The sequence below is a fragment of the Micromys minutus genome (assembly GCF_963924665.1).
Source record: "Micromys minutus genome assembly, chromosome: 11".
NCBI classification, from domain to species: Eukaryota; Metazoa; Chordata; class Mammalia; order Rodentia; family Muridae; genus Micromys; species Micromys minutus.
The window spans coordinates 30,450,134-30,469,521 of record NC_137980.1 but is presented as its reverse complement, the minus strand read 5'-3'; the positions used below and the strand labels follow the sequence as shown (position 1 = coordinate 30,469,521).

The 19,388-nt window shown below is 39.6% G+C and overlaps 1 protein-coding gene across 4 annotated transcripts in view; it reads right to left on the bottom strand.

The window, feature by feature from the left end:
- The window catches only part of HNRNPD (heterogeneous nuclear ribonucleoprotein D), a 17,182-nt gene extending 2,761 nt beyond the window's left edge, over window positions 1–14,421 (bottom strand). The window contains exons 1-6 of one of the 4 annotated variants that reach the window (XM_080925627.1): window positions 13,894–14,420; window positions 12,043–12,099; window positions 2,946–3,114; window positions 1,936–2,097; window positions 674–805; window positions 40–139 (exon numbers count right to left, since the gene is read on the bottom strand). In XM_080925627.1, coding sequence (XP_080781753.1) covers window positions 40–139; window positions 674–805; window positions 1,936–2,097; window positions 2,946–3,114; window positions 12,043–12,099; window positions 13,894–14,123 — 850 coding nt within the window. In that variant the 5' untranslated portion in view covers window positions 14,124–14,420. Of the gene's footprint in view, window positions 1–39; window positions 140–673; window positions 806–1,935; window positions 2,098–2,945; window positions 3,115–12,042; window positions 12,100–13,893 lie in introns of all 4 variants that reach the window. The other 3 variants (XM_080925629.1, XM_080925628.1, XM_080925630.1) reach the window with 3 other exon arrangements.
- Between the last annotated feature and the right edge of the window lie 4,967 nt (window positions 14,422–19,388).

The following is a 19,388-nucleotide window of genomic DNA, read 5'->3' as shown; positions in this document are numbered from 1 at the left end:
CAGAAAAGCTTGAGATAGTCAACTTAGGTTATAGCTTACCACCACCTCTTCCACGAGCTCTTCCTGCAAACCCTCCTCTAGATCCCCACTGTTGCTGTTGCTGATACTGTTCCTTCGACATGGCTACTTTTATTTCACACTAACAAGAAAAGAAGACAAATTATTATACTGACTCAGGACAAGTTTGCAATTCCCAGAATAGCCAATACTGTTTAGGTTAAACCTAATCCCTCCCTCCACACATCAGCTTTGCAGTTAATCACTAACTCAGAGGGATAATTTTCATTTCTGGTGAGATCAAAAACTTGTTTTGCTAGGTCCTAAAAGGATTTGATAAAAATTTACATAAAAATACATTTTAATGCCGGTGGTAACACACACACCTTTATAATCTAAACATTTGAGAGACAGAGGCAGGTAGATCTGAGTTAAGAGGTCACTATGGTCTACAGAGCAAGTCCCAGAATAGCCAGAGCTACACAGAGAAACCCTTTCTCAAAAATACAAAATAAACAATAAAAATATGTTATAACAAATAAACCCCTGCTGCTCAAAAAGTTCATCTCACTTAAAAAAAGCAAGTTAAGACCTTAAGCATCCTAGATCCTAAAGCCAAGCATTACACTGTAGCCGCAGGTTTTTCTAAGCCACTCGATGGACACTTTTAACTTACTTTACTAAGACCAACATTGTGGTATTTCTTTTCCATTATCTTCTTCACTGGTTCCTCTTCCTTAAAGGTAATAAAACAGAAGCCACGCCTCTTATTGGTCTTGTTGTCCATAGGGAGTTCTATGGATTCAACCTGACAGCAAAAAACAAAGACTTAGTATTATCCTTAGTTTGTGTTCTATTGTCATTAATAACACAGTATGGAGAAGGTGGCACAAAGAAAATACATTTAATTCTCAAGCTGTATTGTACTGTCCCATTTTTCTAATATTTTAAGGATATTCTTCAATTACAACTTCCAATTTCCCTAAGGCCTCACACTTAATCATAAAACCAATCATTAGTGGTAAATATTTCTACCTAACTCAAGAATCACAAACCCAGAGTGCCACAAAAGAGACAAAGAAATAAGACAGACTCTGCATTTGAGAATAAAGATAGATGTAATCTAGCAACAGTACTGCAAACTGAAGAACATGTGACTACTCTAGGCAGAAGCTACAACTCCCGTCTTAAATGGCTGCTGCTGAACAGTAAGGCAGCAGCAGTCCAACTTCTGCTTATTCTCACAACTACACAAAAAACTTTATATACCTAGATTTTTGTGTATAATATTTATGAGTATTAAGTATTCCACTTCTAAGTTCTGGTACAAAAGCATGTATTCTTATTTGAATCAAGAGATTCCAGCATACTGTCCTTGGAGACCAAGGCCACATACACCTCAGCTTAGATTTAATTATTAATTCATGATAGAAACTGGTAGCTCACTGTGTCACTGAGCCTATAATCTCATTAAACTGTACTCACACACACCTGAGTTGGCTGACGCTATACTATTGTGTCCTTATGAGTTATTCTTAACTGTCTCCTTCCATATTTCATTAAGTCAGTCATGCTGCCTCTACTTTCCCTGCCACTAAGTTCTGAGATAACGCTGTCCAACTCAGACACAGTGGGTCATTCCTGTAGTCTATATAGGTAGGACAGAAGCAAGAAAACTTTAGTCCATGGTTCAAGGAGAGAAAGAGAAGGTCAAAGACAGCAAGCATAAATTACCTAACAAGACCCTTCTTTGGGGTTAGGGGTTGTCTCTTTCATCTTTGTATCTATTACTCTATACTATACATGCTCATACAGATACTCAAAAAATAAGATTACCCAATCTTCAGATCTGCTTGAAAAACCAGATGGCCAAATCCACTTAATGTGCAATCACACATTAATTTTGACATAAATAAATTGCATCAAAACAAAACATACCTCACCAAAACCACCAAAGTACTCTCTTATTTTTTCTTCAGGTGTGTCTGGAGAAAGGCCACCAACAAAAATTTTTTTGACCGGTTCTTTTGTTTTCATGGCTTTGGCCCTTTTAGGATCAATGACTTTCCCATTCAATTTATGTTCTTTCTGATCCATGACCTAAGGAAATTAAAATTTTCACTTTAATATATAAAACTACTATTCAGAAATAAAATACTAAAAAATAATCATACAATGTACGAACAGTATGTCAACTGGCTTAAGATTAACTGTCAAGTTAGAGTATATGACAATCAACTGACACAAACTAGTGCCCCCATAAAAGAGTCACTAAGAAATCATGTAGGGAAGCACCGCCCCAAATGAATTGATTACTAGGTAACCATCACCTTTAACCCGGAAACAATGTAACTATGGTTGCCACTTCCCCTCAGTCCAGAACCAAAATAAAGATAACCAAAAGGTGATCATCATGAGATAATCCGTTTGAGAATAAGGGTAAAAGGGGGAAAACTGTCTAACATTATTGTAAAATGGACCCTTTCTGCCAACTTGTTATACTGTTTATAACATACTAATTAAGACTTAAAATCCCCCTCTACACGTTGGGACTGAACATAAGCCATGCACATACTAAGCATAGCTATCCCCTCAGACAAATCCCTGTCCTTTTTAAAAGTCACTTTAGATTTAGGAAGGCTGGCACATGGAAAGTATTCATACCTCCCCCTTAAAAAAAAAAAAAAAAAATACTGGCAAAAACAGGGTGTTAGGGCACCTCTGCTGCCCCAACACTTGGAAGGTAGAGGCATGAGGCTCAAGGTGACCTCAGCAATGAGCAGACTGAGGCTAGCCTAAGCTACACAGAACCTTCTTTCAAACAACAAAAAAACCAAAACAAAAGAAAGGAATACATTTCTTTCTTATAAAAAGAACCCACTAATAACACAAGTTTACTATATCAAACTCTCCAGGTTTCATTAATCAGAATATATATAACACACTACCTTATCTACACTCTCCGACTCTTTAAATAGCACAAAGCCAAAACCCCTTGATCGCCCTGTGATAGGATCTAACTTCAGAGTGCAGTCTACAACTTCACCAAATTTGGAAAAGTAGTCCTTCAGATCTTTCTTTGTGGTGTCCCAGCTAAGGCCTCCTATAAACATTTTCCTGTAAAGACAAAAAGCAGTATTAAAATGTTAAGAAAATTAAACTGTCTTACATTACGAACATCAGTAACACACCCTTTTCAAACTGCATTTGTTTAGTACAATAAAATGCCATCCTATAGCACACATACCAAACCCCACTGCTTAAAGTTCCACTTAGCACTGCCCCTTCTGTTCAAGTTCAGTACAAGAAGCATTTTGCTGACATTTACATACATATACATATTTGTATTTGCATGCCATAAAAGTATTAGCTTTTTTACAGATAAAATCTTAGCTTCTAGATTCTATCAAATCTTCATTACAGCCCCAGCATCCTATCTATGCCAAGACTCCTCTACTTTTAATAGTTCTTCCATTTGCAGAACTCATATAAAATAGTAAAAATGCCAAGTCCTCTAAACTGTCAGCTAGCCTTTTTCACGTGCAGGAATTCTTAGAAAAAAAAAAGACCAAAGTAATGTAAACACACTGACAAAAAGAATTACCCACTAAATCACATCTAAGTAACTTAGATGATTTACTTACAGTAGAACCTCAGTTAACAAGTAATAAAGGTTTAGGCCTGTAAAATGGTAAACGAAAAACACTCAAAGAAAGGCCATTAGAACATACAGCAAAGTGCTCAAAGCAGTTTCTGGGAGCAGTGGTAACCCTTTCTCTTATCTGCTTGATCAATAAGTTAATAGTAGCAGTAATAAAAGCAAACCTGTACCTTTATTCTTTTAAGAAGGTCAAACTGAAAACTTAGTGAACAGTTAAAATTGGTTCTAAAAGGGCTTCAATTTTCACTAGAGATAAAACCATGATTGCTCAGGATTTCCTCTTCTTCATAATGGGGAGAGGGGATGAAAGGGGGGGGGGTCATGGGGAAGATAAGGCACCAGTTTTTGGCTCTAGAAAGACATAAATAAGCAAGTCTCTCCTACAAAGCATCCCCACTTTGTAAAGTTTTAATAGGCTGCCACTACAGCCTATTCAGGCAAGAAGATGCTCATTAATTTATACACCTCTAGCACCTCTATCTATTTAACTGCACTGTTACTAAGCATTTTTACAAGTTTGCTTAATTTAATGTTAACAAGCTGACTTTTAGTTCAAAGAAAGGTGGCAAATTGAAGTTTCCATTTACAGTTAGGTTTTCAACCTAGAACATATTATAAAATAGGCTCCATTTTCAAGAGTTCCCCAAAGTGTCTAGTCCTAAAATAAGACTTATGACCATCTATAATATTATAATAAAATGAATATAGCCAACCCCATTGTGAATTTTAAATGTCTGATTATTTCATGGAAGACTTCTCAATATACATGTCTTTCACTTAAATAACACAACTTCTAAAATATAACCCTTATTTAAACATTCATTGCGATAAACAGCGTTTTACCTACAGGTCCAGAATACTACTTTCACCAATGAAAACTCCTGACAACATTCAGTCTTTCAAGGTGAGGTAGATGCTATTATTTTTTAAAAGATAAAAAGACACTGACTACAAAGCAATGGTCTCTTAGATATCCATTATCAAGTTCTCTAACAGAAACAAATCAGCTGTGATTTAGCTACCTAAAGCATCTACTATCTTTAAGTCATATAACTTTTTTAAGATAGAAAATTAATTTCCTGAAATATTAGATACACATCAACTGACCTAATAAAGTGCTCTGTAAAAAATAAAAAAAAAACTTTCCCACCCTTAACAGAGCTAAGAATGTTCACTGAAAAACACTCTTCTGTTAATATATGCTTTTATCCAGACTATTAAATATTCTGTAATTTTTATATATTATTTTTTCTTCAATTGTTTGCCCTCCCTATTTCTTTTTAATTTGCAACTATTTTGAATGAAATATTTGAAGACTGTGACAAAGTCCTATACTACAGCTCATCTAGCCTCAAATTGGTGGCAATTCTCCAGCCTCCATCTCCAGGAGAGCTGCCACAATTATCACTGAGGAATGATATAGTCTATAAACCGCACCCCTGCCTTCAATGCAACAGTCATAATTTAACAGTCTATGGTCTGTCATTTCTATTAAACTACTTTAGTTTAGTCATTCTCTGAAACTGGCTATGGATCTCACTCGCTTAGCCTTTAAAACACCTTTTAATTTTTGCCAGCAATTCAATTTGCCAACAAGCCATTACTAGTTCTATAATGAATATATATCTCCCTTACATACTGTAAAGAGCCAGGCAAATATTCCAAATCTGTTCTAAGTACAACAAGTTCTAAGCTGTCAGTATTTTGGTAGCATACAAGAACTGGGTTTTTCTTCTGCTCTAAGAAAAGCTGAACAGATAACAAAAAAAAAAAAAAAAAAAAAAAAAAAACCCCAAAACCTTACAAAATCCACAACACTATATTCTATCTTTACTGAATAGGAAGTATGAAATCCACCCCATTTTTATTCTGTAGTCACAAGGTTTAACTATATAGTATACAGCCTAGTGATTGTTGGCTGTTATAAACAGATGGGTACCTACTGTAGGATCTCCAGAATACTAGCTTGAACTTCCTCTCATTCTGCGATTCCGTAAGATCAACACTAACTTGGATTACTTTATACAGCCAGATGTTGTTTAAAGCACAATACCTACTGTCTGTCCAATAGGGAGTCTTAAAGGAGAAGTCTACTTTCAAGCTGCTATTCACTCCTGCAGAGATGTAAACACTCTTTAGTAAGTCAAAAGACCTTTAAAATTTCTGAGCAACCAATTTAAATCTTATCAAGAGAACTGCCCAAATAGCAACAAAATAATTCTTAATGCTGTAATCTAAACTTAAATGTGATCCTTAGTTCTAAGTGAGCCAATAATCCCAATTAAGGAACTTGTTTCTACAAGAGTCATCTGTTCCCCCTACTTTTTTTTTGAAGTATGTAATCCTGCCTTGTCTCAAACTTGTACCAATCTTCCTGCCTCAGCCTTCCCAGTGCTTGCTTTCTTTCTTTTTGAGACAGTTTTACTGTTGTCCTGGAACTTATTCTGTAGAATAGAATGGCCTCAAACAGAGGCTGGCCTCAAAAGGAGAGATAGATCCACGCACCTCTCCCTAAGGTTTAATTCCTTAATCATACATACTTATAAGCAAAGTATTTTAATGGCCCAAGAAAGGATTGAAGTCTATTTACATTAGCTACTGAAGCAAGAGGATCTCTCTCTCTCTCTCTCTCTCTCTCTCTCTCTCACACACACACACACACACACACACACACACACACACACACGTTTGTGTTCATTCTGTTTGGGTCATGTCTATAACTGTGGCTACACCTGGAACTGGAGTTTCAGGTGATTGTGACATATCCACTCTGGTTTCTCTGATAAAATGAGCCTTTAAAATGTAGTTTCTGAAGTCCTCTCCCTACCCTACATACAGGCCAAGATTTTTTAGCAAATAATTAAAAGCATATGGCAACACCTAACAAGCAATGATGGCTGATGGAAAATGCCTTAATAATTTCTAATTAGCAGGGTCTGGTGATCCATGACTATAACCCTAGTACCCAGGAAACAAAGCAAGAGGATCAATAGCCTGAGCTACTGTTTGACTGTCTAAACATCTAAAAAAGAAAACACCCTTATCTTCTCCCAGGACATAAAGCTAATTTTCTCCAAAATATGGAGGTCACCAAGTTTAACACTCCAAACACACTAAGTATTTTTATCTAAAGATGCTTTCCCTTTTTTTTTTTACTCTCATGCCCAATTAAGATAAGACAATGTTTAAACTCTTCCAACAATGAATTATCTTACATTAAAAAAAAAAAACATACTAAGTGTTAGCTTAATACATTTTCCAGCCATATCTGCTCATTCATTGGCACCCTTTACAATAATGTTATTCAAGAACACTTACTTACATAATTGTTCTGGTATGCTATCATTAAAGCTCAACTTCTGAAATGCTACAATGATAAACACTAATAAAGTCTCCCTGGCATGTATTAATGAACATTTTTCTTAGAAATTAGGATTTATTTTAAACATCACCATGTTACTTCTAAAAATGAGGCCAATACTTTTTAACACTGGACAACTATCAGTAGAATATATAATCACCATATCCTGGAAATAGCTTGATAAACACTGACAATAACAAGACTTGTATCTGATGTAGTTTATGACACTCGAAAACTACTTTTTAACTATTTAAAACTGTATTAAGTTTAGCTAATCAAAAAAAAATGTAATCAGTAAAATCTACATTTCAATATTATCTGCCCATTATTAAACAGGAAATTCCTCCATAATATTTTTCTGCATTATGCTTTTTAAAGCTAAGTGTTTAAAAAAAAAAAAAAAAAGAAGGGGCTGGAGAGATGGCTCAGCTGTTAAGAGCACTGACTGCTCTTCCAGAGGTCCTGAGTTCAAATCCCAGCAACCACATGGTGGCTCACAACCATCTGTAATGGGATCTGATGCCCTCTTCTGGTGTGTCTGAAGACAAAATAAAATAAAATTTAAAAAGCTAGTTAAAGAGGAACCTATTCAAGACTAACATAAAAAGAACAAACATTTTCAAAGCAAGTTTTTAAATTCTTTTACATTAAATCTCAAAAACTTCCAACCCAAATCAAGCACCACAGAAAAGATAAATAGACTGAAAACATCTTCCCAGTTTTCCCAGGAAAATTAAGAGACTTCCCTCCTTTCAGAGCTTGAGGACAGTTGGTGTACACAGTGAATTCCAGGCCAGCAAGGGCTACATAGTAAGATCCTGTGTCAAAAATATATTTAAAAGAAAAAAAAGGCAGGCATAACATCTAGTAAATTAAACAAGACAGCTTTTAAAAATAAACTTTATGTGCTTTATTTACTTAGCATTTCCAATATACTAACTTTCTAAATAAACTCCAACTTTATAAAGTAAGCTCCCACTTTCCTAAAGGTTAAAGACTAGGGTTTCCCTAATCTAGGTCATGGTTCAGGTTAACTGAGATCACTAGCTATTCACAATCATGTTTTCTATTTGGTATCAATTTAGATATCACTAATAAAAACAGAACACATATTTACCTTTCTTACACCAGGACTCTGAATGAAGTGTTCCACCACCAATCCAAATCCCCAACCCCTACCATCTTTCAATGCTTTAAAATCAATTACTTTTTAACAAAAACCTGAACATTTCCAAAACATCTTAGTTGCTTTTTCAGTACATTGGGTGACACTTTCCTGTCTCTTAATACTAAAAGTAGACAGAGTGGATTTCCTTGATTCTTTTATGTATATACATATATGTGTGTAGTCTCAAGTGCAAACATTTCAGTATAGAACCCAATACTTAAAGCTATCACTCTATTAGACAAATGTCCCCCAATCAAGTCATCTCCACTCTAAAATACTCTTAAGTATATAGCATGAACATACTAGTTTAACACTCCAGAAACTAAAATATGCTTACCTTTACTCCACAGGAGTAAATCACTGCCAGTAGCAACTATTAGGGCATTGGATAAATACAAAATATGAAAGCAGGCTGTGCAGTCAAGTCTTCCTACAGTGACCATTGTAGATCAGAAAACCAAGCAAAAGCTCATTGTATTTATTATCTGAAACCACACTGGTGGAAGTAACAGAAACAAATCCCAGGCTTCCTGCATCTAGTTTAGTGTCCTATTCACTACTGTAACACTGAAGTACAGCTATAGTCAGATCAAACCAACAAGTTCTCTATCACTTCAATTGCTAGCATGCACATTCAAAGCATACAGCCGTAAGTGAAATGGGAAGTCAGTGTTTATGTTCTCAGACATGGCTTCTACATGACCTAAAGGATAATCCTAATGGCCCCAAGTCATAGCAAAGAGGCACATAAATACATTTATCTACAACCAAACTACATATAAGAAATGTCTTAAATATCCCAGACTACCCAGGCTAACTTACTAAAACAATATATAGAAGATGACATTAATCGCAAAAGGAAAAGTTTTAGGTGTTGTCTCAAAAGCAAGAAGTTGCCAAGAAGTAGCAGCATTCCATGTCTGTAATCTCAGACCATGGCAGGCTGAGTAGAAGGATTCCAGTGATTTCTAGACCAGCCTGGGCTAAAAAGTGAGATCGTGTTTTGGAAAACAAAGTACTGAAATCTTAGCTGACACTCCAGTCTAATTCCAGGACTGTATATTCCATCTCTACAGATGACAAGTGGAACCTAGTACCCCTGGATGGATATAGCTCAAGAACACAACATTGCCAAGGCCTTGGGATTTATCCCTATTATGGACAGGAAAAACATTAAATGTTCCTCCCCTAAATCTGAGGCTTCAGCTTCCAATTTTACCAGAAGAAATGAATATGGACTCTCATATACTTAAAATCTTGGCCTTTAAATCCAGTCTCACTAAATCAAAAGGCCAATAAATCTTGGCATTAGAATACTCTAAAAGTACTTTTACCCCCAGAGCAATGTTCAAGTTCTTCCAGAACAGGGTTTCTTTTATACCCTCTAATACACGGGTGAGCCCCTTCTCAAACAGTAGAGAACAAATTCTAAAAAAGATCCACACTTGAGCTTACACACTAATGGTTACAGGACCAGCTGTGATACTGCCCTGACAAGTGCTACACTGACAACTCAATGAAACTGTCATGCTTCCTACTCAACCACATTCTGGAGGTGGGGGTTAGGGTGGGGAATGATGAGTCATTGTATCTAAGCTGGAAAAACTGTCTATAAAACTGAGATAGTATTCTAGGTTTCCAATGTTCTTTAAATTTCAAAAACTGTCCCCATACCTTACAACAGGGTATGCACATTTCACCAGACACTACCTACCTTGAAAAGAACCGAAAAATACAGACTACACACTGAAAGCAAAATGAGAAATTCCAATGCAACTAATTATATCTAAGAAATAATGGGGATCATAAAGGTTGTAGATAGTAAAGTGGCCAACAAGATGACCGGAGTTCAATCCCCAGGACCCACATTACAGAATGCTTACAGACTCGCCAGCCTCTGACTTCCACAAAAGCACTGATACACCAATGAAGCAACATCAAAACACAATTTTGAATGTAACCCAGGAAGCCATTTTACTATGTTAATGAGCCACTGTTACCAAACCCATTAATCTAGAAATAAGAGTCCTTTTCTAAAAATAAGTGTTCATGTTCACATGCAAATATATCTTTAAAAAATATTTTAGCAGGAGAACCCAAAGAGTAGCATTTACCTAGAGTCCCCAACTCTTGAGGTGGAGACAGGACTATTAGGACAAGGCCCAGCCTAGGCATGTAGGAGATCTTTTCTCAAAACTAGTACTTCAAGATGAAACCTCATTTTAACAGGAGCTTCACACCAAAGTGTTTTTAAGAAATTAACTTCACATGACATTTAGTCTACTGATTGGTCTCATCTTTACTACAGAGACTGTATTACAAAACTTGTGTTTCTCTTGTTTTCCACACCAGTTGGAAAACAAGAGAAACACAGGAGTGTATACATAGATACCAAAAAGTTATGCTTAAAGATCTTCAGTGTCTTGCTCAGAAAAATCTAGCATCTACAGCAAAACAGAGTTGGGCAAATGGACACTTAATCAAATTAGAGAAAGAGGAGAGGCAGCAGGACAACAGGAGAAGCCTGGCCACACACTGTAGGCCAAGACGCAGACTTGGCAGGCTAAGAGAGCGTCTCCAAAACAAGTGTGCAGAGTCAAGATGCTTTCTACGTGCAAGACTATCTGAGTAAAACCTACTACATCTCAGAAAGTCTGCCAGTGGAGAACTGGCCATCTTCTATCTGGACTGTTCCAGAACATTTACATGGAAGTTATCAAACTTTCTCCAAACACTGATCCCAGAAAGCCCTACACATATTTGCTACTGAACAAAGGGGCAAAGATAACCTTTTAACAATAAAAACAATGACCTTCTAATCTAAAATGTGGTCGATTCAACTTATACAAACAACTGAGGTTCAAGTAGAAGTCAAATAAGGTTTACTTTGCCATCATTTGTCAACTTACTGTGCCCAGTAAGTCAACTTACACTCAGACCCTGGCTTTGTTTTCTTCCATTTTGTTTTTCCTTTTGTCTGTTAAACTACTTTACCTCCAACTTAAACCTCGACAAATTATCAGCAGATGGGAAGTTAAAAACATAAAATTTAAATGTTATCCAAAATAATTTAATAGAATATGGTTTGCACAGACACAAGGCAATACTGGCTTTCTAACCTCCAATGGTAAAGACACAGTCCCAAGAAAATCAAAGTATGATCCTGAGGGCAGAGACTGACATTTCGAGAGGGAGAAGTGGGATAAAAAGAATACTCAACCTACCAGCCTCCAAAGGGAAGTCATGCAAATGTGAACACATGTCAACCAACTGTAATTAACATTCCAGCCAAATCACACTGAAAATAAAAAATCTGGTAAGAGCTGTAGTGGAAAGCCACATTTAGCCCACCTATGAATATTACATATACAATGCTTAAAGTATTTATACTATCGATGAAGAAATATAGGACTTTGCATAAAGCATAGTAATACTTAAGGAACTGTCTACTTGACAGAATACGTCAGTATAACATGCAAGACATTTTAACACGCAGTATCTTTATCAAGTTAACCTTTATATTTAGCATTAAGCTTAGAATTTAAACAAAAATATTCCAACCTAATAAAAACTAAGTGAAAATACAGTATCTTGTTTGCCCATATTTAAAGGAAAAATCACTAATTACATTTAGTTTAGTTGGCCAAATTGTCAACTCATCATGCATTACCACAAATCATTTTTGCTCAGATTATTTAGGGTATCTAGAAAGGCCTTACATCCCAGGCAAAGACTCATCCTACAGTATTAATGTCTAAATCTCCTGGGACTCAATGGGCAACTCAATTACAGAGCCTCTGCATGTTATGACTACTGAAATCTTTATAAGACAGAAATAAAATGTAAAAGTTTTACCATTCTTCCCGCTGTGCCGTCGCTGCTTCAGTGTGTCGTGGGGAGGAGTTTGAATGGCTAGGGAATTAACAACCGGTACAGCAACCAATCAAAATTCTAGTTTTAGTTTTTGACATTGTTAGGGTTAAAAACTAATTCATTTATATTTCAGTTCAACAAAAAACAACTACAAAGACAGCTAGCTACTTTCTAACTTCAAACCTCAGGGGTAATAGAAAGCCTGCCCCAGTTACAACAATTATCCATTTTGGTGCCTCTGTCCAAAGAACAGAATTCAGAAAGCAAAAACCAAAATGTTCAAAAACGTAATTTCTTCAAATATTTAACATGTATTCCCTTCTCAAATTAAGCCACATATCGTTCGATATTAGTTCCATTTAATTAAATTCACTTTCCATCCCACCCTCAACTCCCCACTAAAGCCAGTACAACCATTAACAGACTGCAGAGAGTCAGCCTGAACTTAATATTTTTTTTTAAATTATACTTCAAGTACTTCTCCACTGTCCCAACATCCCTACAAATTTTTTACTCTTAACCACTAGTGGAAATCACGGGTTAAAATGACACCTTTTAAAAAAACTTCCCACCAAATCTTTCTCCTAGTTATAGTGGAAAAAAATTGCATACGCACAGCCCCATTATAAAAAGTATCGAAACCATAACTCAAGATCAGCAATCTGTAATGGGAACAAGAAAATCTAAGGACCTGGATCCAGCCCCCTTTCCTTATCTCCAGTATGATACTCAGCTTCCAAAGGCTGCATTTTAACATATTAAAAGCAGATTTTGGTGGCAATATAAAAGTTACTTCAATTGGAGGAAGCAAGTTAGTATTAAAAAATCCTGAAAAAAGTAATTCACTGAACACCACAGGACTTATTGCATTTTAACGGGCGAGTAAGCTCCTTTGAACAATAGTGAGAGGGTGAGACTGAGAAGAAACCAAAACAGGCTACTGGGCACTGAAAAGGCGGGAGAGAGATGTAAAAAAATTTAGTTGCACAGAATAAATAAGAAAGGACTACCATCTGTACAAATAGGCAACCCAGAATCTGAGGGCGCGAAAAGGGTGCATAGAGAGAATAACTTGGCAGAATGGGGGAAGGGCAACCGCAGGCAGAAGGTAGAAGAGCCCCAGACAAGTACAGGCCCCATCGACCGGGAAGGACTTAAATGGAGCCCGCGGAGCCAGACCAACGCGCCAGCAGACCAGGGACATCGGCAGGCCCAATCTGTCTACAGCACAAACGCAGGGCCTGTAGGAGCGTGCCGTGGTGACAGCGTAAAGTGGACAGAACGAACGAGTCCTAGGACGAAACTATTTAAAACGCTAAAAACCACTGGCCTGAGGCCGACGCGGGAGAAAAGAGAGGTGGACAGCCTACACCTTTCCCAAAGCAAGAGCGTGTAAATAATCGCACCGTCTCGGGATGGCGGTGAAGCACCCGACAAACCTTGGTAACCCTGGCAAAAAGCTTTTCTGTGCGTTTGCATTTTTAAGCCTAAGAGTTAGAAATCCGGGAGACATGGGGGGGGGGGGAGCTCCGACAGGCGGGAAAAAATCCTGGCGGCTAAATCGGTGGGAGGAGACCCACGGCGAGGGAGGAAAGAGGGCGGGCCGCGGAGTAGCGTGGTGACGGCTAAAGGTGGAAACGTGTGTGATGGGGGAGGGGGCGAGCAGGCAGGGAAAGAGGAAATGCAGGCCCGGGGGAGCCCGAGGTACAAGAGGGGCGAACGAGCAGGCGACTGCACTGGGGCCTGCGGGCGGGCAGTCGCGGGAGCGAGGCCTAATGGCGGGGAGGGGGAGGGGGCCTGGCGAGCGGCTGCCCGGGGCCGCCCCTTACTCACCCTTCATCCTCCTCGTTCTTACTGGCGTCGATCTTCGCTCCCTCTGCCTCGGCGGTGCCTCCTTCTGTGCCTCCGGCCGCAGAACCGCCGCCACCGCTCCCGCTTCCCGCCGCCGCCGCTGCTGCCCCCTGCGCCGCCGCCACCATGGCTCCCTCCTGCTCGCCCGCCGAGCCGCCTACCGCCGTTGCCGCCGCCGCCGCCCCGTCCCCTCCGAACTGCTCCTCCGACATAGTGCTACTGCCTCCGCCGCCGCCGAGACGACACCCGCCGCCGCCGCGAACCGAAACTAGCAGCAAAGTAATCCCCGCCGCCGCCGCGCGCCCGCTCTACCTCGCGAGGCACACAAGACAAGGCGCGCGCGTGGCTGCAAAGGCTCCTGCGCCTCTCCCCGGCCTGCCCCCCTCGCCTCCCACTCTCGCGCAGCGCGCACTCTCACTCTCCCCGGCTGCACTAAAAAAGAATAAGTAGCAGCGGCGGCCACTCTTGCCTCCTCCTCGCTTTAATGGCGCCGCCGCGGACCACCTAAAATGGCCGACGGAAGAACGGCGCGTCCCGGTCACGTGACTCCGGAGCGCGCCCTTTGCGCCTCCTCCGCCCCTTCCACCGCTAGTCCCCACCCCCCACGGGCCCGCCCTCCCGTTCCCCTTTATACTTGCTCTCACGCTTCTCGGTCGCGCGGCGCGGGCCTTTAAAGGGAACCGGAAGTGGCGTGCACTAGAGGGTCGCTCGGGTACCATCGAGAACAAGGAGCGCTGGTTCGAGGGCGCGGCTAGAGAGACCCCCCCTTCCCTTGGCCCCGCCCTTCCGCGGATTCCTGGAGTCACTGCTGCTCCTCGGTTGCGGCGGACCGGGAGGGGTGTGGTTCGTCCTCCTTCGCGGAGGCTGCCCTCCAGAGCCCCGGCTGTGGGACCCGTGGCCTGCGTGGGGCGGTACTCCGCCGTCCCCGCCTGTGCCGGGTGACATTGAGGCGGCGCCGTGGTAAGGCCGCTTGGTGGTCGAGGCTGCCTTTTCTCAGATTTGCTTTCCAACTCTTAACGCCCTGCGTCCGTTATTAGAAGCCGGCCACGATTCTTTGAAGTTTCTAGGGATTGGGAAGTGTGTTAAGGTCGACTCTGGCGTTCCTTTTTTTTTTTTTTTTTTCTTTTACAAGTTCCAGTCCTTGTATTAAATAGGATATATAAATGTCATGAATCATCTTTACGAGGTTTCTGGGTTTGTAGTGTTGAGGTGGCAACTTTATCAAAAGAAAAATGAAACACCGTTAAGGCGTGTGATTCAGATTTTAAAATTAATCGTTAGGAAACCTATTAGAATCCCTTCTGAGGAGTTGGATTTTGCAGCTTCCTGTAAGACTCTTAGAAGAAAATGGAATTTCTATATACTTTTTTGTTGTCAGCCACTTGACTGCTTGGTGAGTATCCAGTTTCTGAACAGGACTTGGAAAAGTTTGCAAAAGACAGCATAGAGCCACAAGAGTTCATCCCGGCTAATTAGATACACACTATTCCCAGAACTGTATCCCAGAGAAAAAGAGAACGGACTGATGAGGCCAACTTAGTATCATCCCTTAGCCAAACACATCAAAAACGTTTAAATGCTTCTGATAGTGTACTTGAAATCAATTTGTAGTAATTGTACATAATCTGAAAATCCCAACGATTAAAAGACTTATCTCCAGAGTTGGTTACAGAATCCATAAGATGAAAGAATATGCATCAAATTGTGGAAATCTCTTCAAAATTAAGCAAGTCACAGAGAGGCAAATGCCAAGACGGTTGACAAGTAGACATTGCACATTTTTTCTACTATTTGTATTCTAAAAATAGTAACCAAATAAGGTGAGCTTGTACCCAAGTCAAATAGTGCTGATTGACAATAAGTAAGATGAACCCAAGGTTTTTTTTATTCTATGGCTTCAAATGAAAAGTCTACAGTGTTCAGAAACACTGATTGTGGTGGTTTCGAGTGAGAATGACCCCCCGAAGGCGCCTATATTTGAATGCTTTAGTCACTATGGAACTGTTTGGGAAGGATTAGGGGGCGTGGCTTTCTTGGAAAAGATGATATCCTTGGACATTGTTTTGAGATTTCAAAGGCCACAACAGGCCTTTCCACCTACTGCCTGTGGATCAGGATGTAAAGATCTCAGTTACTGTTTCATTGCCATGCCTGCCTACTTACCACCACATTGATTTTGGACTACCCCTCTCAAATTGTAACCAAGCCCCCAATTAAATGTTTTTCTCTTACACATTGCTTTGATTCTCACAGCAATAGAACAATAACTACAACACTATGTTACCAAAAAAGTCCACTGTAATTCACAGGCAGCCCTTTTGCTTCTCTAACCCAGGTTGGCCTGGAGCTCATTGTATAGTCTGAGGTGGCTTTGTACTTGGGCAGTATTCTTGCTTCAGCCTCAGGAATACTGGGAATGCAGGGTTGAGCTATGGTTGTTAGTCTATGGACATAAATTCTACATCTTGTGCCACTTCCTCCAACCCAAACTGTGTGACTTCAACCTTACAGCCTGGTGAGCTATCCAACAGCATCCCAACCAATGTGGTGTTATCTAGGGCATTCTCAGACCCCTCAAGGTGAATCAGCTGTCCTTTCACATGGCCCATTACCCTTCTTTATCTCTGGTCTACTTCATTATAGCCATCTACACACCACTAGTTTTTGAAGAACAAAAATAACATTCCTACATATCCTATTTTTATTTTTCACACATATATAGAAATACATATTATATAAAGGTAGAAATTATGTAACAAACACTGTAATGACACCATTGTTACTCATAGAATTTTTAAATGATCAAAACCTTCCAGGAAAACTAGGTTTCTTTCACCTAGAGATTTCAAATGGCTCTCCTCTTTCTCCCACTTTTTCACTGGCATAAATATAACCAGGAATTTCTTGATGTCTGAACTTCCTTAAAGAGAAAAATGGAATTTTCTAACTTTTATTGCTCATTCATATGTGAGAAGTGGCCGGAGGTGCTACATTTGACATTCCCAAGCCACTGAGAAGGAAGCAATACCACCCCTCACTGTCCAGGCCATCAAAACTTCATCTCAGAAGCTTCTGAGATGTCAGGCAGTGTGGGATGCTGCATGAGGCCTTCATAAAAACGGTTTTGATCCAGTGCTTAGCATGCTCGAGGACCTGGAGTCAGCCCCAGGCACTACCAAAAATCAAAATGAACTTTATACTTTGATTGTCACTCCGAACAAGGTGGCCCAAAGACAAGGAAACAGTTTTAATCTTCTATTTCCAGTCTACAGGTGGTGTAGACAGACCCTTTGCTAATCTTCTAGACCAATCTACAGGTGGTGTCGACAGTTTTCTCACACAGCAAGTGAGGCGATGAACAGGAACAAGAAGAAACAGCAAGAACACATTGCCACACAAAACACTCAAGCTCAGCACCTTTAATCACATTAACTAGCATGTGACCAGGATGGACCCTTTATTTGCCTGAACAGTATCCTCATCAGGAATAAAGCATTTTGTTAAGAGTTGGCTTTGGAGCTGGAAAAATGATTCAGTGCTTAAGATCACATGCTGCTCTTGCAGAGGACCTGGCTTCAGTTCCTAGCATTCACACAACGGTTCACAACCTTCCATAAATCTAGTTTTGGAATCTGACACCCTGTTTAGCCTCTTCTGGTATCAGGCACATAGGTGGTGCACAGATGTATGCAGACAAAACAACCATATGCATAAAATAAAAGTATAGGTGACTAAGGAATGCTGAGATCAGAAGAAATAGTCTTCCTCAGGGAAGCACACCAATTGGTTATCTAATACCAAATGGTCATCCTTAAAAACATACACATACAAGTTACATTATATAGACTAAGCAGATTGTATTTATATATTTAGGATACACATAAACATATATACATACAACACACACCCACATACACATGCACACATATATGTAACAATATTTAAAGAAAAAGAGACCATGAATTTAAAAAAGCAATGTCAAGTTTTATGTGGTCAGGTTTGGAGTGAGGAAAAGAAAGGTGTAAGTGGTAGAATTATTATATAACCACCAAACATAAAAAAATGTAATTAGTTTTGTGATACTAGGTGAAGTTACCCATTCCTCAGACAGTAGTCCCTCCATATCTGTGTTAGTAATCAAGAAGTTCTCATTCTATTTGGGTAATACAGAGGCTTGTCAACTATTAACAGTGAGGTTTTGTCTTAGCAATAGAATCTGCCCGCAATAATCAGTCCTACGTGTTTAACTGAAATATCAAATGGTACCTTTAAACACAATTATAAAAGTATCACTCAAAAAATTATTCAAATGATAAGAAACTTTACTCACCTTACTGCAAAATGATGTACCCCACAATCTATGCCGTACCTCCACTCTGAAACCAGAGACGTCCTGAGGTTCACATGTCCAAAACTGTACTTTTTAAAAAAGATTTATTTACTTAATTTATGTATGTGAGTACAATGTCCCTGCCTTCAGACACACCAGAAGAGGGCATCAGATCTTATTACAGATGTTGTGAGCCACCATGTGGTTGCTGGGATTTGAACTCAGGACCTCCAGAAGAACAGTCACTGCTCTTAACCACTGAGCCATCTCTCTAGTCTCCAAGAGTATACTTTTGCCCATCTGCTTCCTTCATCTTCCTGACATCTCCCACCTCTCTTGCACTCCTGCCAAAAACCTAAGAGTCATTTTAATTTTATTCCACCCCATACATTCAATCACAAGCTCCTACTTTCAAAATGCATCTCGATTAATTATTCTTAGAAGTTGGATATGGGGATGCACACCTGACAGTCCCAACATGGAGAGGCTGCAGCAGGAGGATAGCCTTGACTTTCAGATTAGCCTGAGCTTCAGAGTGATAGCTTGCCTCAAAACAAAACAAAAAAAGAATAAATAAGTAAACAAGGAATTTCTTAGATTTTTAAATGCTGAAGAAATTTCTAGTACACATCACATCAGCCATGCAAGACACAGCACAATTAAGTTTCTGGTGTTGGAAATACACACATGAAGCAGATAGTCTCTACTCATATGGGGCTCACATCTCAATGGGCATGACAAATCATAAGTCAATGCTATAATTTCAGAAAGTGACAAGAAAATAAGACACTGAGGGTGGGGAGGTGGAGAGACAGCTTATCAATTAAGACACATTACTCTTGCACAGGACCGGAACTTGGTTCTCAGCACCTACATGGCAGCTCACATCTGTCTGTAACTCCAGAACCAGGAGATCTGACACCCTCTTTTGGCCTTCAAAAGTACCAGGCATGGGCATAGTACACACACATACATGCAAGTAAGCACATATGTATATTTTTTTTTTAAGCTTTTAAAGATAAAACACATAACAGAGTTTAACAAGAAGAGACCCCAAGAAGATAACTAGTCACTGTGGTCATGGCTTAAGACCTTCACCCTAGCTGCCTAGAAGTGAGTATTCTCTTAGTAACTGTCAGATGAAGAT